Source organism: Podarcis filfolensis (genome assembly GCF_964270895.1).
Source record: "Podarcis filfolensis genome assembly, chromosome: 9".
In the NCBI taxonomy this organism is placed as follows: domain Eukaryota; kingdom Metazoa; phylum Chordata; class Lepidosauria; order Squamata; family Lacertidae; genus Podarcis; species Podarcis filfolensis.
Genome location: NC_139610.1, coordinates 17,705,632 through 17,724,261, shown reverse-complemented (window position 1 = coordinate 17,724,261; position 18,630 = coordinate 17,705,632). Strand labels below are relative to the sequence as shown.

General features: G+C 41.4%; 2 protein-coding genes across 5 annotated transcripts in view; one reads left to right on the top strand and one right to left on the bottom strand.

Moving 5' to 3' along the window:
- The first annotated feature begins 65 nt into the window (after window positions 1-65).
- Window positions 66-10,161, top strand: LOC310770077 (toll-like receptor 6). 3 transcript variants are annotated; one of them, XM_083630301.1, is made up of 2 exons: window positions 66-211; window positions 4,838-10,161. In XM_083630301.1, the coding sequence occupies exon 2, from the start codon at window positions 4,902-4,904 to the stop codon at window positions 7,278-7,280; it is 2,379 nt and encodes a 792-aa protein (XP_083486427.1). In that variant the 5' UTR covers window positions 66-211; window positions 4,838-4,901; the 3' UTR covers window positions 7,281-10,161. The 3 variants fall into 3 exon arrangements, with proteins under 3 accessions (XP_083486427.1, XP_083486428.1, XP_083486429.1); XM_083630302.1 differs by lacking the exon at window positions 66-211 and adding an exon at window positions 1,204-1,700; XM_083630303.1 differs by lacking the exon at window positions 66-211 and adding an exon at window positions 3,442-4,329.
- A 3,391-nt stretch (window positions 10,162-13,552) lies between these two features.
- The window catches only part of KLF3 (KLF transcription factor 3), a 43,869-nt gene continuing 38,791 nt past the window's right edge, over window positions 13,553-18,630 (bottom strand). For both annotated transcript variants that reach the window (XM_083630739.1, XM_083630738.1), the window contains one exon: window positions 13,553-18,630. This exon is cut by the window's right edge and continues 311 nt beyond it. The gene's annotated coding sequence lies outside the window, so the exon portion shown is untranslated.

Below are 18,630 nucleotides of genomic sequence, written 5' to 3'. Positions count from 1 at the left end.
ATCCCCGTGACGATGACCCGTGGGGGGCAAGTGGGCAGAGTTCATTTGGTCCGCCCTCCCCTCAAGTCGACCGAGGGGAGGCCGCTAAAACGGGTTCTCTTCCTGTGGGCAAATCCGTTGCCACAGCCTGCGGCTTCGCTTGTCTTCTTCTCCTTCTTTAGCCCCGGGAGGCCCCTTACGCGACCAGCGACTTATCTTTGCCGCCAAGCAGGTAAACGGTTTAAAAAAGGCGGGAAAGGAGCCGGCGCTTCGGGTCGCGCGCACAGTTTCAGGGCGCCTTTTGGGTTTTTTCCCCCTTCGCCCCTGCCTCTTAAAAAAAATGGCGCCTAAAAAAAAACAAACCAACTTTCTCCGTCGTTTGGGACTTGGGCAACTCTCCAGGGGCGCGAGTTCTTCTCCGTCTCTCCGCTTGCTTTTCTTAGGGGATTGCAAGCTTGCCCTCGAAAGAAAGAAAGAAAGAAAGAAAGAAAGAAAGAAAGAAAGAAAGAAAGAAAAGTGCAAGGGCATTTTCGTCTCAAAAAAATGTCCGCTATGCCACGCACTTGCTTCTCCCTTTGCAACTGAAGGGACTTTGCAGGGCTGGATCCTGCAAAGCGCTTTCGTAGAGATCTGGGTTTCAGATCCTCTCAGGCAGCTTTGAAAAACAACATGAAGGGTTGAGGTTTGGCAGGTGGAGAAATAGAAAAAGGGGAAGGCAGGAATCTCACTTTTGATTTTTGTGCAGAAGAGGGCATTATAACAGGTACTGCTCATCCTGCAGGGGCAAATATATATATACTCTCTCTCTCCGTATGTGTGTGTGATGCAACGTCTGCCATTGCCAGAAAAGCCAAGTCTTGCTCAGTAGCATGTGTGTGTGTTGATGTTTTTAAATCCCATTGTGTAATGATGGTGGGCTGGATCCTTGCACATGTCGTCTACCATTAAAAAAAAAATCCTTCCCCTTTCTATGTTGAAGAACACAATGTAGCTTTAAATGTAGCTTTAAAAAGGAAAAATATATTCATGTGTGTTTGTGTGGGGGTAACATCCACATAGAAATCAAATCAACAGTACAAACCGCACAATCCAGATCATGTCATTTAAATCATGGCTGCAAACACTCTTTTCCCCCCTTGGTACTTAGAGGGATGCGTAGCAGTAACATCTCCAGGTTGTAACCGGGAATATTTGCCTGGAGGCTGTCTGAGGAATTTTGATATCTCAAACATTAACGACAAAGCAAACAAATTGTTATTACATCTCTAAATGGTGCCAAGTTGCCAACACCAACTTTAAAACGAATCAACATAAAATTATTAAAACAGAACTAAAACCAGCAGTTTTAAAACATGCACCATCAGGTTACATGTTGAAACTACCATTTTGGGTAAAGAGGAAGTCTTGACAGTGGCATAGATTTCCTGTAAATTACGCCAAGTTAATGTTTATTTTTAGCTTGTGACCAAGTTGTAACTTAAGTTCCTCATTCCTTTTCTTTTAGTTGAGTTTGTGATCTCCTCTGAACATACTATAGTTTTCTCCCACTGTTAATTCATTTTGTTGTTGTTGTTGTTGTTGTCTACCTTTTACTGCAAAGTCTGACAAATTTGATTGTGTTAAAAGTGGGGCGGAGAATCTTCTGCCCCATCTTTAAGGCAACAGCATTCTTCCTCTTAAGACACTCTGTTTAGAAACTTTCTGCTGCTGAAAGGCATAAGGTAGGTGTTAATGATTTTAAAACATGTAACATGAGAAAGCTTTGAATACTTTTTGCCAAGAGAGTACTCTTCACTTAACTTTTATTGCGAATGGTGAATGGGTCCAAAGTTTTTTTAGGAGATCGCTTTCGTGGGGGGTGGAGCAGAACCTCACTTAATTGAGTACTTTCAATGCTTTTCAGTAATTTTTGTGGATCTAGGGGGACCAGTTGCCCGCACCTGGCTACACCCATGAATGGGTCCAATATTGTGAAAACATGGCATCTACTTTTCTGTCGTTGTGGCTGAACTTGGTATCTAGCCATAGGCATGGCTTTGGTAGTCCCTGACTGGTGAACAGTAATAAAGCCTTAGGGTGTGTGCTGGCTGAAGACATGGCTGCTTAAACTTTCTCTTACCTGCTGCCTTTCCCCTGCAAGATCCCTCTCATCCAGCTAAGATTCCTGGACGTGCATTTTGTGTATCCCATGAAAAGTGAGGAGGGGCTTGCAGAGAAAGCATCCAAGATGGCTGTTCTTCAGAACCTATTCCCCACCCCTAAACCAACCCTCATTCTCCCTTTGCCGCTTTAACAGACATCTGTTTAACAGTGTTGGTTAAATATAGTTATTCTAATTACTCTAGTTAAATATAACTTATTCTAATACCACCTCTTGACACAGGGTTTTGGAAAGATTATCTTGTGAACCTCCCTGAGACTTGTGGGTATATGGTAGTATACAAATTTTAATCATCATCATCACCAGTGTGATTTATTGCCTTGATTAGGCAAGGGGGGATTTGGTTAAGTCCTCATTTAAAGTTGAATTTATCAAATTGAGAACCAAAAACACCCATCCTTCAGAATTTGCACATCTGAATTTTGCTGTGCATTTCTCCAACCAGTGCTGATAAAACATGTATATTGTGTGCAAACATTAGTAAATGAAAGTAATATACAAAAATGCATTGTACAGTGGTACCTCGGGTTACATACGCTTCAGGTTACATATGCTTCAGGTTACAGACTCCGCTAACCCAGAACTAGTGGTTCAGGTTAAGAACTTTGCTTCAGGATAAGAACAGAAATTGGGCTCCGGCGGCAGCAGGAGGCCCCATTAGCTAAAGTGCTTCAGGTTAAGAACAGTTTCAGGTTAAGAATGGCTCTCCGGAACGAATTAAGTACTTAACCCGAGGTACCACTGTATTAGGAGAAATTGCATTCAGAAATGTGTACATTGGTCAAAACTGCATACAAAAATGTGTACATTGGTCAAAACTACATACAAAAATGTGTCTGTTAAGAGAAATTCACACACAATCGCTGAAGAGTTTCCATGAGGACTTTTTGAAAAATGCCCAAATTGGTGCAGAAATGTGGAGAACCAAATTTAAGATTGGAAAAATGAGAAACAGAGAGAACCGCAATTGACAGATCCTCCCATCCTTAGTCCTGCCTATTATGTATGAAAGGCTAGGCCTGAGGATCTAATCTCAGGTCTGCTACATACCCTGAGGTTCATTACCATTTGAAATGAAACATTTTTCTTCATCACCATTGCCTGACCATAATCAAGGGCTCATCCACACTTTTGTTTCTAGACACGGGTCCAAATGGTGTTTCTATTGTCCTGTCATTTTTCCTGGGAGAATCCTGATAGCTCAGAAGGAAGAGCATGAAAACACCAATCCTCAGAAAACTCAATTGACATTTGTTCCAGCCCTAATATATTATTTTCTGCACCACTCCCTGAGCAGTATTACTTTTCCATGGCAGCATTATCCACAAGGTAAGTTTCCTTGTGAGGAAATGTTCTTGAAACTAAGGCTCTGTACATACCATGCATTTTAAACACCCCCCACCAAATGTGGGAACTGTAGATCACCCCTCACAGAGCTACAAATTCCAGCACCCTTAACAAGCTACAGTTTCCAAGATTCCCCCCCCCCGAGGGGGGCGAGTGGCTGCATTAGGGAACAGATAAACCCCCAAAGGAATGTGGGTAATCTTTAAAGTAGCATCAGTTCCCCCCAAAGCAAACAACACCTACAGGGAACCCCATGCCCCACACCCAACTGCAAAAAAAATCCCCTTTAGGCTTTTTTTTCATTTTCCAGCTGTGTTCCATTATTTTCAAAATAATTTCTCTCTCGCCTCCCCTGTCACACACAGACAGTGTTAAACTTTGTTCAGAGTGTGTCCAGCAGATACTTACTTTTATTTAAGCAAATTCTGAACTTCTGGGGCTGAACTGCATGTGATGTCATGAAATCCATGACTGGACCTGCTAGGTGGTATCCAACCTAGTTTTACACAGGTCCAATTACTTAAATGGGTCTATTCTGAGCAAAACTTAGCTGGATGTGACCTGGTAAAGAGGTAAAACCTGGTGAAAGTGTGTGTGTGTGGTGACTGGTTTGCACTGTGAAAGGGCTTTAAAAAACAAATCCTTTCCTCGCACCGTTTCCCCCAATTTCATTTCCCTCCAAGCTTCTCTGTGCCCTGCTTGGGGGGGGGTATATCAAAGATAAGGATTTTGTGGCCTTCCTTGTGTTAGATTCAAAAGTCCTATCAATGCCAGCTAGCTGGCCAGTGGTGTGGGAGGATGAGTTGTACTCCAACAACATCTGGGAGCTGTAGATAATGCAGGTATGTATGGTACAGGATGCTTTAGCTGAGATACTACATTGCAGGGGTTTGGACTAGATGACCCTTGGTGTCCCTTCCAATGCTACAGTTCTGTGATTCTATAATTGTATATTGCCACAACATTTCATTTGGCCCCAGCTGAGAAAGAAATGGGGATAACAAGCAAATCACAAGAAATCAGTGGTGGTGGAGACCCAAAATATGCAAATATATATATATATATCCATGCAACTTAATTCCTTTCAGATTCACAGTGGTTCATCCTTTTTCAAACTTCCAGAGAGATGTCTCACTAACTCCTGGAGCTGTGTAAGGCTTTCTGTATCTTAAACTGCAAAAAACACATACGGCCATCATGAAATCTCTTCATAACTATGTTTTAAATTGTCATTTGATTCTGCTTTTCTGCTAAATTATGAAGTGTCTTCTATTGCCGTAATAATGAATATTGGGAGAGCTAATGTTTCCATTAGAGTACTTAATATTTTAATGTGAACTCTTTTTGCAGGAGTTTGAGGCTAATACAGAGTACAACAACTCCACCAAGCACATTTTAAAGATCTTTATATGCCATGGCAGAAATGAACGGTCCAGACAGGAATGGTTTCCTTTGTATTTGCATCTTTACAATAACTTTCTGGAACAATACCTATACCTCTGCAGAAAATGGATTTAAAGCAAACTACTCAAAGAGTGGCTTAGATGCTGTTCCTAAGAATCTTCCAGCACAAATGACAGACTTGGATTTGTCATACAACAGTATCTCTGAACTTCAGATTTCTGATTTTAGTTCTCTTTCCAAACTCAGGGTACTAAATCTTTCTCATAACCTGATTAGAGAGCTTGACTTCAGCATTTTCCAATACAATAAAGACTTAGAACTTCTGGATCTATCCCACAACAAACTGCAGACTCTTTCTTGCATTCCTGTTACAAGTCTCAGGCATCTAGATCTCTCTTACAATAACTTCATGGACATGCCCACCTGCCAGGCATTTGGCAAAATGGTGAAGCTGGAATATCTTGGCCTCAGCGCTAGAAGAATACAGAAATCAGATTTCAGAGTTCTTGCTAATTTACAACTGGATAGTCTCTTCTTGGGCTTAGAACACCTCACTGAATCTGTCCCTGGAAGTCTTCCAGCATTTAACACAAAGAAGCTTCGGATTGCACTCCCTGAAAATTCAGAATTTGTGTCTCTAGAACTCAATGTTACTGAAAGCTTAGAACTTTCAAATATCCAAGGTAAGCAAGTCAGTGGCTTGATAACATTTTTGTCACAACCCAGCAAAAATGGGAAATTGCTAAACTTAACATTGAATAATATAGAACTATCCTGGCTAAGCCTCACGGCTATTCTTCAGAAGGTGTGGGAATCCCCCATTGAATATTTCAACATCAACTATGTGAACATTTTAATATTTGAAGACACAAGTCAGTCTCTCAATTACGTTGATACCTCACTAAAAACACTGACAATTAAACATGCTGTTGCAGTTTCAGAGATGTTTAACCAGGAGGATGTGTACAGAACATTTTCAGAAATGAATATTGCATCATTGACAATTTCTCATTCGGGGATCCTATTCATGTTTTGTCCTTTAAAACCCAGTGATTTTACTTATTTAAGTTTTTCACATAATTCATTGACTGACAAAATTTTTGAAAATTGCAAGAACTTAGCCCTCCTAGAAACACTCATTTTACAAAACAATCAACTTAAACAACTTGCCAAAATGAGTTTAATGACAAGTCACATGAACTCATTGAAACACTTGGACTTGAGTCAGAATTTGTTGCAATACAAAGATAACATGAATGACTGCCACTGGGGTAAAAATATGATTAAATTGAATTTGGCATCCAATCAATTGTCGGAGTCAGTATTTAGATGTTTACCAGCAAATATTCAAATTCTTCATCTTCAAAACAATCCCATTTCAAGCATTCCCAAAGAGATTACTGAGCTGACGGCTTTAGAAGAAATAAATTTGGCATCCAATAAACTAGCTAAACTGCCTGGATGTGGTCAGTTTAGAAATCTGAGGTTCCTGAATATAGAAATGAACTCTGTTGTCTCACCATCTTCTGAATTCTATCAGACATGTCAAGGCATCAAACAGCTAAAAGCAGGACACAATCCATTCACATGTACCTGTGAATTAAGACAGTTCATCAGTCTTCAAAAGCAAGGATCTATGGAGTTGATTGGTTGGCCTGATGCTTATGTGTGCGAGTACCCAGACTACTTAAGGGGGACCCTTTTAAAGGACTTTCACGTCTCTGAAGTTGTTTGCAACGTGAGTCTTCTGATCACGATAGTTATAATTATTACCGTGGTCTTAGTAGCCACTGTTTCCTTCCTCTGCATCCGTTTTGACGTTCCATGGTATTTGAAGATGATGTGGAAGTGGACTCGAGCAAAACACAGGATTCGGAAGAGTAATCCTGAAGACATGCTCCCCAACATAGAGTTCCATGCTTTTATCTCCTATAGTGAGCATGATTCTGAGTGGGTGAAAAGCGTATTGATTCCAAACTTGGAGAAGGAGGATGGCTCCATACGGATCTGCCAGCACGAGAGGAACTTTGTTGCAGGCAAGAGCATTGTGGAGAATATCATAGACTGCATTGAGAAAAGTTACAAGTCAATCTTTGTGTTGTCTCCTTACTTTGTGCAGAGCGAATGGTGTCATTATGAGCTCTACTTTGCCCATCACAAGTTATTCAGTGAAAATGCTGACAGTTTAATCCTGATTGTGCTGGAACCAATCCCTGCATACGTCATTCCTAGCAGGTACCACAAACTGAAAGCTCTCATGGCCAAGAGAACGTACTTGGAGTGGCCAAAGGAGAAAAGCAAGCATGGACTTTTCTGGTCTAATCTTCGGGCAGCCATTTACGTTAAACTGTCCAGCAACGAAGAAGAGAGAACATTTCCACTGAGTTAAATTTATATTAAAATAATCATATGCAGATTTCATTATATCAGTAACGTTCATGTTGTATGGCTGAATATTGTATATGAGACTTTCAGTGGAAATGGCTCACAATTACAATATGTATTTTTTGAATTCAGGGAAAGTTTGATGAAGCTGGAAGACTGGTAAACTAACTGGAAAACAAGCTATTTATGTTGCTGTAATGCTGTACTATAATATTTCTGGAGAAAGGACAAGTATAATTTTGCTGTATACAAGTGCAGGGGAAAAAAATACATTAGGAAAAGAAACAGATTGACTGCATTGATCCTGTTCCAAGCCCTGAATTCCTGAACCAAAGGATTCAAAATTAAGTCACTAGATGAAGAATCAGTATCAACCTTGCAATGTAAGACTTCCTGCTTCTTGTAAGCCTCCTTGACCTTCATTTGATTGAAAGGCAGCATGGTATAATTTTTTAAAATAATGAATTAAATGCTGTATTCTGCTTAGGCAATCCACCTGAGGATATTATTATATTCTCAATACAATTTAATTAACCACGAGAATAATACATAGTGCACACCTAAGAGGGGTTGGGCACATCCGGAACATCTGTAGAGCATGAGACTCTTAATCTCAGGGTCATTGGTTTGAGCCCCACATTGGGCAAAAGATTCCTGCATTGCAGGGGGTCGGACTGGATGACACTCCTGGTTCCTTCCAGCTCTTCAATTTTACGACTCTGCCCTCTTCAGTGTTACTGTCTATATTATAATACATTGATTCTTTTAATGGAAAGTTGGCGCCATCTAGTGGTGTGCAATATACGTGTTAGTAAAATAGAGGGCCTAGAATAGATGCTAAGAAAGGAGAAAAGCTAATTTAATTTAAATTTAATAGGGGGCATATGTGCAAAACAATTGTGGGTTTAGAAAGGGATAAATATGGGAAGGCCCACTTATAAGGAAGGTATAGCGTGATACCAAATCCCCCATCAAAAGCATTGTTGGCTCTTGGCATAAGTAGATGATGAATACATGGAAAGTTATCAGGGGATAAGTGAATACGTCGGTTTTGGTTTCTCTCAGTTTATCCTACTTCTAGTCTAAAGATCAGATCTCTACCAAAACGTCCTCATGAAAACTCACCTGCATTTTAGTGTGTTCTCATATATACATTTTCGTATGCAATTTCACCTTACATACATTTTTTTTTTAACAAAGCAGTGTCACCTAAAATAATGGCTTTTGTATGTTTTTTAAACTATTATGTGCATTTATACCCACACTTTTCCCTTGTACATGCGTTTTTGTACACATTGCTTGGCTGGAGAAATGTGAATCTTGAAGAGTGGCTGTGTTCTGGTTCACACTTTGTTTTGGAAACTAAATTAGGCACATTGACCTTTAAATGCAAACTGCATCAAATTTCTCCCTCATCCCTAGATGTTACACCTAACATAGCACCTAAACTGCACATGATGCTCAAAAGTTACGACTTACAGTCCTCCACTTATATTAGATCTCATTTCCCAACTAATCTAGTTTTTCTCTGGCGGGTAGGACTTGAACCAATGGCTTCAAGTTACAAGAAAAGAGATTCTGACTAGACATCAGAAAAAACTATCTGACAATAAGAGCTGTTGGACAACGGAACGGTCTTCCTTGAGAAGTTGCGGACTGTCTTTCCTTGGCAGCTTTTAAGCAGAGATTGGGTGGCTATCTGTCGTGGATGATTTAGCTGAGATTCCTACATTGAAGGGGGTTGGACTAGATGAGATCCCTTCCAACTCTATGATTCTGAATATACATGCATTCTAGTTTGAAAAGCAGTAGGTGGCAATAAAGGCTTGGTAGAATCTGAGGAAAGCTGACCAGGCACAACTGAAGCCATTCCAGGAGCTGGTTATGTAAACAAAATGCATTCCTCAGAATAAAAGGCATGAATATGTCTGACCGGGCTTTATTTCACAGTCCACTCCCACAATTTCTGTTTGGAGTTTGTGTTTAAGAGTCAGTCACAAGCAGTTGCTGTGTCTTTATCGCCGCTTCTGTTGACAGGATCAATACAATTTGTTCTTCATTATTTAACTCATAGGCTTCTGGTAGGGATTATTCACAGGACTAAATAGACATAGGACTAATTAATCAGATTTCTTGATTGAAAACCTGCTCTTAAACTAGGTCATCATCCACATGCAACAATTTTTTGAAAGGAAAAAACCTTTGGATTTAATATTTACACACTCCCTTGTGGCCTTATATAACCTTGCTGGGCACACAGTCTAAACAACATTCTTCACTATTAGAATTAAGGCGATTTTAGTGAGTAGCACAAATAATAGATTATTATTGGGTGAAGTTGCATAACTCTTATTAAAGGAGACCAGCTATGAATTTACAGGCTTGAGAGTTGACATTTAAAGTCAGGTTTCAATGGGCCATGTTCTAAGCCAGCTACTATCTGCTAATGTTATGAAAGTACAGAAGTGGCTTTGAAGATGCCTACAGGAAATAACCTTTGGGACACTAATCCCTATATATCCATGTCTAATGTACGTCAGGAATTATTGCGCATCACCACTGCTAACATCACATTTACGCCAGAGTTGTTTTACTCTTGTTATTCATATGACCAAACAATGATGTTGCGTTGTATGCAAGACAAAAGAAAAACCAGTCTTTCTATGCCACCTGGTGGACATTTATTGCACATGCTTTCAACAATGATATGCAAAAATTGCATCAGGGATATTTGGAAACTTGGTACATTGGAAGAGGCTCTGGAACTTTAATTGATCAATATATAATTTTGTATGATTTGGTGAGTTGTATCTTCTTTTTACTCTTCTGGTATGGCTTGGTGTGTTATTTTTTGTTGGATAAATAAACTTGAAATGTGTAATAAATTCCTTTATGTCTGTCTCCCAGTATGGGTTAAAATGGCTGTATAATACATTATAAGGGCAAGAAGGGGGATCCCACTCTCTTGGGAGTTCCACTTTGCCTTAGCCAGTAAAGATTTATGGCACGAATTATGTCTGTAGTTGGAACTTTTGCAGAGAGAGTGCGAGCTGAAGGATTTTTCAGGGGAGGAATCTCTGCAAAACTGGTAGCCTGTTGTTTAATTGTATCAAATCTTTTTTTTTTTTTAATGTTAGGAAATTTTGAAACAAGTACCTGATGCTCATCACTCCCTGCAGTACATTTGCATTCTTTGTTCAGAAGACTGGAACTGATTTGCTTCTTACTAAACAACTGGGTGGGACGCGGGTGGCGCTGTGGGTAAAACCTCAGCGCCTAGGACTTGCCGATCGCATGGTCGGCGGTTTGAATCCCCGCGGCGGGGTGAGCTCCCGTCTTTCGGTCCCAGCTCCTGCCCACCTAGCAGTTCAAAAGCACCCTTAAGTGCAAGTAGATAAATAGGTACCGCTTTATAGCGGGAAGGTAAATGGCGTTTCCGTGTGCTGCTCTGGTGCCGGTTCGCCGGAGCAGCTTTGTCACGCTGGCCACGTGACCCGGAAGTGTCTGCGGACAGCGCTGGCTCCCGGCCTCTAGAGTGAGATGAGCGCACAACCCTAGAGTCTGTCAAGACTGGCCCGTACGGGCAGGGGTACCTTTACCCTTACCTTTAAACAACTGGGTAGAGTCAGGGCTGGCCCAAGACATTTTTGTGCCTGAGGTGAACCACAAAATGCCCCTCACTTCCCACCAGGGAAGAATGGGTGACTGAAGATCTACACCAAGAACAAAGGGGTGGGGAATAAAGATCCACATCAGGATTTGCTGTCCCTGTGGATCCTGCTACCTGAGGTGGTCCTCACCTTGTCTCATTGGTGGGCGAGTGTACTGCCTACGTGCTTTTCTTAATATCTAAACAAAGGAGGGGATGCGGGTGGCGCTGTGGTCTAAACTACTGAGCCTCTTGGGCTTGCCAATCAGGAGGTTGGCAGTTCAAATCCCCGTGACAGGGTGAGCTCCCATTGCTCAGTCCCAGCTCCTGCCAACCTAGCAGTTCGAGAGCACCCCAAAAAAGTAGATAAATAGGTACTGCTCCAGCGGGAAGGTAAACGGTGTTTCCGTACGCTGCCCTGGTTTTGGTGTTCCGTTGCGCCAGAAGTGGCTTAGTCATGCTGGCCACGTGACCCGGAAAAACTGTCTGCGGACAAACACCGGCTCCCTTGGCCTGTAAAGAAAGATGAGCGCTGCAACCCGAGTTGTCTGCAGCTGGACTTAACTGTCAGGGGTCCTTTACCTTTACCTTAAACAAATAAAGAGGATAGTGAATAACTGGGAGGTGGGAAGCTGACTATTCAGGCAAGGTACCTGGCATAGACTTGAGGGCGGCAGACACCCCAACCTACTATTGTCCTGAAAATACAGCATGCCCAAGTGCTGCAATGTCCAAGAACCAAAAAACAGGGTCAAACCGACCCTTTGAATCAATGAAAGGTTCTTCAGGTAAAATCCTACAAGACCTTTCCTCTGCTGAGCACTTCATAATGCCTATCCATCTATTAAATATTTACTTCATAGGTGTTTTTCACTTGGGTAAAACCAAGCAGGAAGCTACAAGGGGCAAGTTCCTTCTTTAACACGCATAAGAAATTCAGCACTCGGTTCCTCCTCTGCCAGCTCCCAGCAGGCTAGTATTTCATTATTATTTTTATTTTATTTTGCAGGCTAGTAACTCCTGGGGGCTTACAAGGCCAATTTAATGGGGTAACTTGTGAATGAAAGCAGAAAATATGATGAAGTGATGCAAAGATGGGTATCTTTTGTTGTATACGGGAATTAATGCTAGGGCAATCAAGCAGAGAAACATTCACGTTTGGTCAAGTGCACTTTAAATAATCCAACTTCACTTATGCATAAAATAATTCTGAAAAATAACAAGAGTTTGTACATGTGACTAGTTGCGCCAGAATAGAAATGCAAAGCCGAATGTGTACCGTATTTTTCGCCCTATAGGACACACTTTTTCCCCTCCAAAAATGAAGGGGAGATCTGGGTGCGTCCTATGGGGCGAATGCAGGCTTTCGCTGAAGCTTGGAGAGCGAGAGGGGTCGGTGCGCACCGACCCCTCTCGCTCTCCAGGCTTCAGGAAGACATCCGCAGCCTAGGCAGCCCTGCGGGAGTTCCCGCAGGGATGTCTAGGCTGCGGATAGCAGCCTGCTTCCCGGAGCGTTGGGCGCTCTGCTTTCAGGGCGCCCGGGGCTTCGGGAACACATCCGCAGCCTAGGCAGCCCTGCGGGAGGTCCCGCAGGGCTCCCTACGCTGCAGATAGCAGCCTTCCGCCCGGCGGGCGGGCCGCCCTGAAGCAGAGCGCCCTGCACGCCGGACAGACATCCGCAGCGTGAGGAGCCCTGCAGGAGTTCCCCGCAGGGCTGCCCACGCTGCGGATAGCAGCCTTCCGCCCGGCGGGCGGGGCGCCCTGAAGCAGAGCGCCCCTCGCGCCGGGCAGACATTGGCCAGCCCCACAAGCTCGGGGGACAGCAGGGAGGCGCAGCGCCGCCATCCCGCTGTTCCTCGACCTGGTTCGGTTTCTCCAACCTGCTTTTGGGGGGTTAATAAAGGAAATTCCCTTCCCCCTTTATTTCTCCCCCCAAAAAACTAGGTGCGTCCTATGGGACGAAAAATACGGTATTTTATTGATAGTAATGCAGCACAGATTTCAGGTCCACGATTCCTGATTCGGCTAATGATGTATGTGCAATGGCCTTCTGCATGTGCCAGATTTGTTGAATATGACGATCTGCTGTGATATTTGCAGTCAACCAACTTTCTTAGGTGAGTCACCAAATAAGTAAGTAATAAATAAGCTCTCCTAAAGAATACGGGTGGACATGGGATGTGGGTGGCGGAGTGGGTTAAACCACAGAGCCTAGGGCTTGCCGATCAGAAGGTCGGCGGTTCGAATCCCCGCGACGGGGTGAGCTCCCATTGCTCAGTCCCTGCTCCTGCCAACCTAGCAGTTTGAAAGCACATCAAAGTGCAAGTAGATAAATAGGTACCGCTCCGGTGGAAAGGTAAACAGCGTTTCCGTGCGCTGCTCTGGTTCGCCAGAAGCGGCTTAGTCATGCTGGCCACATGACTGGAAGCTGTATGCCGGCTCCCTCGGCCAATAAAGCGAGGCGAGCGCCGCAACCCCAGAGTCGGCCACGACTGGAACTAATGGTCAGGGGTCCCTTTACCTTAAAGAATACAGGGCTGTATCTAAGGACAACTGCCATTTGGCGAAATCAAGATTCGGGGGGGGGGGAGTCTTGTCAAGTTTTGAGGGATAGTTTTAACTACAGATTGACATTTAATATTTGTCTTGTTTTATTAACAAGTATAATACATATAGTATACTATATATAACATATGAGGACTGTACAGTACAAATTATGTTCACAGTTTGACATGACAAAATGTCATTACTGAATTCCCATTGGACTACCAAAAATAGAAAGTGAAGTTACATTAAAACATTCACATATTTAGTGAGAAAGATTACCAAAATGCTTCAGTATCTGCAAATGATAGGAATGCATGCTAGAAACCTTTAATTACCCGATTATTATTAGCTTATAAAATATATTACATTTTATTTTTAAAAAAATTCTGCATATTTTTATACAAGTATTAAAGTAAATGTAATAGCCCTGCTACATTTGCAGGTAAAGTTTTAAGAGATGCTAAGCAGGAAGATTATTTTGACCGTATAACATTTAAAATACATAAATATCAAGAAAGTGCTAATATTTGTAAAATGTAATGGGAATTATTATAGCCCTTTTCAAATAATATGTATAAAATACTTTTGCAAATTCTGTTTAAAAGGAAAGGATTTGCATTCATCTACACCTTGCTAAGTTTGAACAGAACACAAAGAAGATCCTGCAATTAGAAGGTTTTGTGTTGTGTGTTAAAACTGGAACTACAGTGTGCAATTAAAACCACATAATAGAAATATCAGCTTCGCTCTGAACAATCCCTCTTGGAACAACCCATAATGCTATTTAACTGAAAACATGATCAACAGTATCCTAAAAGTTGCATTCTGTACAGTGGAATACTACTAGTGCACATGATTTGTTTAGAAAAGTAACTTTTAATTATTTGGATGCGTACTCCTTCCCCAAACACAAGTGAATCTTCCTCATTTGCTAACCACTTGCTTTTCAAAATTGCTTGAGCTTCTTCTCTTGCAATTACATGTCCCCCACCCCCAGCAGGCAAAAGACGACCTCCACTTGCAATAGTGAAGGACAAGTAGTAGCAGGAAGTTCTATGGGGCTATTGCAGTGTCCCCAAAGCCGAGTGTGGGGCTTGGAATTGGAATTGACTCTCTGGCCAATGGTTGCCTGCATTTTCCTGGCACACTCAAGACACGTGTTACAATCTGGATTAGAGATGAGGAAGTTTGCATGGCTGAAATGGTCTACACTTACTAAAAACAGGCCTGCTTCCCTCCATAAGGACCACAGAATTAAAGTGGGCAATGCTGCTACCTCCAAGCCGGTGGGAGACTAGACTTTGACTGTCGTATCAGAGCATGGATTCTTATCTCCCGATTTCAACAGAGCTACTTCAGTGTAAGGGCTTTTAGGACTGCATCTTATCTCCCTAGTAATATGCAAATATAGGATTAGATCCAAAGTTCCCTTCCTCTGCTGGAGGAAGACTCCATCAGAAGAGAACCTTTGTATCCAAACGCAGAGCCTGAAGCCCTGATTGAAAATATGCAACCAGTTCCATTTGCTTTCTGACTCCTATTTCCTAAACATCAGTGTTTTCCAATTTCCCACTACACAGAAAAACATTTTTGAAGCGGAGGGGACCTATAAACAAAGAGTGTTTGAGCTGGAATAGTTATTCCTGATTTAGACTGCAACTAGCAATAATCCAAGGTGCAGAAAAGATAAAAATCTCATCACACCTAAACAAGCCTTTGGCCATACTGTTTGCTCTTTGAATCCCAGAATTATATACAGAAGCATGCAGATAAAATGTGGAACTTTGTTTGCCTTAAGTTAACTAGTCACATAATTTTTTTTTGTGGCATTAATAAACCATCTTAAAGGGGGCATTTCCATTTTGTATTGCAGGTCATTTTCTGCTCACCCTGCTGCAATTTTTTTTTTAAGCCCATGTATTTGATACACAGTAGAGCATTCCAGAAACTTTTTCTTAAAAACAAGGGCAAGTTTCCTCCTGGCATTTTATATGATAAACTCAAATGTTGCTACACACTTGAAACAACTTCAGATGGATTGTGAGAATAATTAATATAGCAGAAAGTATTTTTTAAAAAAATAAAAGAGAACATGTAGCAGCACCACAAATGAATGAGTCTTTGAAGACATATCTGAACGACAAATCTGATGAGCTCGGAAAGTGGTAGCTCTCCGAGTGTGGAATTGAAATCAAAGGCACTTTAAGCCAAGCACTGCTAAACATCCTAAATGGAAAAAAAGCAATTTCAGCCATGCTTAGACACAGTTTACCAATTTTCATATGCTGGTAATTTGTATCCGTTACGTTTTAATGTAGAAGGGAAAAGATATATCTTATTTTTGGAGGGATCGGATCCAAAGGAATTAAATTTCGAATCCTAGTATGGCACTCTGTGCTCCACAGTTCCCACTCCTGTTTTGCTGACACTTAGAAATCTCATCAAGTTTCCACGTTCAGTGTTTTTCCATGTTAGCAACAGAGTAGTTTAAGTGTGTCAACACAACAGAAAGTAATGTGTTTCCCAGATTTGCTTGGCAACACTAGAGAGGTTTTTTCTTGCTCCATTTACATTTTGATGGAATGGGTTGCAGATGCTTCAGTACAATTATTCCTGGTTTAAACTAGCTATTAGCAAAGCAAAAAAAATGTGCCACACTTTTAACTGGATTGTTCTTTGGATTTCCAGGCTGGTCTTAAACATTCCTAATTCTTGCAAGGTTTGATTGTGAAACAGCCACCATACACACGTGACTGATTACACTGAACAATGCAACAGTTCCCTTGCTCTGTCAGTTTAATTTCTAGAGAGAGATTAAATTTATCTGAAGCACCTATATATCCAACTAGGTGAAGTTTCAAATACTTCTGGGTTTGGCTTTAAAGTTTAAAGAACTGTAGAAAGCATTTCTTTATCTCTTCCCTCCAAATTTACCTTTATTCTTCTGTTTTCACAATAGCAACTCACACGCTGAATTCTACACCTGTCACTCTGCAGAACGTTTTATTATTGCATTCAACAAAGATACTGTTCTCAACAGCCTGCCTCAACTTCCTTGCCATCAATTAAGTGGCAACTCTTGCGTATCAGCCTTCTAACATGTTCTGTGAACGTTTTCCTTTCAGGAGTGGGAAAGTGCATGCTTTCTTGAAGGGAAGAAAATGTCACAGCACAATCCTATACATGTCTATTCAGAAAATTAAGTCCCTATTTGTACCTCTTTTTAAACTGATCCTTAGTTAATGAAGTTACTGAATTGATGATCTACACATGATTTTTTGCCTATTAGTTATGGAACACAGAAGAGATGAATTCAATCCTGCATGAAATTTAGATGGAAGGAACCATGATGAGTAGAAGGGGGCAGGGTGGGAGAGACTCTTTATCACTGTTATTGCTCTTTTTCAGTGTTCGAACCTTTATTGCTATGAATTTATACTTTTTAATATAACATTTAATTTTAAATAAGTCCCATTGCTTGCCAGTGTTGCTTTCTGCCATGAGTGTGTAAATGATTGCAGCCTCAATCAATCTTAAGTTACCTGGGATTTACAAACCAAATTGAATCTGATAAAAAATGTACAAGGCCTATCTAGAACAGGTGTGCACATACAGAGCGCACGACACAAAAAAATGTTGGCCATGATCCAGCCACAGTTACTTTGTTACATCTGATTTCAATGGGAGAGAGTCACCAAGCCAAGTAAGCACCCAGCTGCACTTTATTTTTCTGTGGAAGAAAAGAGGAGACAGGACTACAAAAAGTGCTAGAAAATAGTTTATAGAAATGAACTATGGAAGCCCAACACAGTTTATGAAACAGTAGAAGCACACTACTACTTTGACAGTGTTGAATGAAACAAGTTGCCCCTGAAGGGGTAGTTAACTCAAAATGCATTTGATTACAACAGTTGATTTCGATAAAGTGTTTCCTAGCACATTATGAGTTCCTTTCCTCTGTTGTTCATTCCCCTTATTGCTTCTGGCCTCAATGTATATATCTATCTATCTCCATTTTTAAAAATATGAAAGCCAAATGACCCATAATTCTAACAAGAGCTCGTAGGCACACTGGTGAAAAGAGTAATTTTTCTTTCCTTCAAATCTTTCCATGAAATCTCTAGAGGATATGGAAGAGTATCAACCATGCTGGATTTTTAAATAACTATTTTTTGGTTGTGTATTTTACCACTCCTAGCATGACTGCATTACTAATCACTTGAGGGACTTCATGAAGGTCTTCTGTGGAACATGGCAACGAGAGATCAAAGTGTACCTTTTCCATTTGCGATACGCAAATTTTGAGATCTACAGAAGTGCTTAAATTCAGAGGTTGTCTTCCTCACTTATCTTATGAATATGGTGGTGCCTTCCAGCAGTTCAGGTTCATTTTGCTGAAAAGGTTGCTGCTTCTAAACTGTGCCGGGGAAAGGACCAGAGGCCTTGTGTAGACAACAGGAAATGCAGAGGAGTGATGAGAAATTAATATACCTACCACACCTCCTCAGTGAGGTAGATTATTGCATGTATCATCGAATGCCACATCATCCGAGTACCATGTGTGTTCCATTCATACAGCTGGACACAAAACACAGATAACTACACTACAAGAAGGTCTTTGCTTAATGAATCTACCGAGGCACTATATCCAGGCAAACACAAGCTAGCATTCTACACAACAGACAAAAGAGAGGCAATGTCGGTCAGGATGTACAACATGATGCATTGACAACATTTCTGCTGATAAACAGCCACTCATCAGTCAAAAATTGTTCCATTCACTCCCAGTTTGAGGATTCTTTTTTTTTTTTAACACATCCAAAAAGTGTCTTGTGGAACATGCTTCTACAACCAACCACATTGGAAAGGATCCATTCGTTGCATTGCTGAGCATAAAAAGGAGACACGCATCCTTTACAGGGTACAGAGTCTCTGGCAAGGACTAGCAGGCTGGATTTCCAACAACAGTGACTATGATCGACATATGCTGGTTAATTAAATGGCAAAACTAGCCAGCTCGATTACAAGATCTCTTAAGTCTCACAGAAATTTAATCTGCATGCTGGCAAGCAAGGGTTTGCTTAGCAACCCCCAGGGGAAAAAAAATGTTCACATTCTGTAGGTCTGACCCGTGGCATGGGCAAAGAAGGGTCAAGCA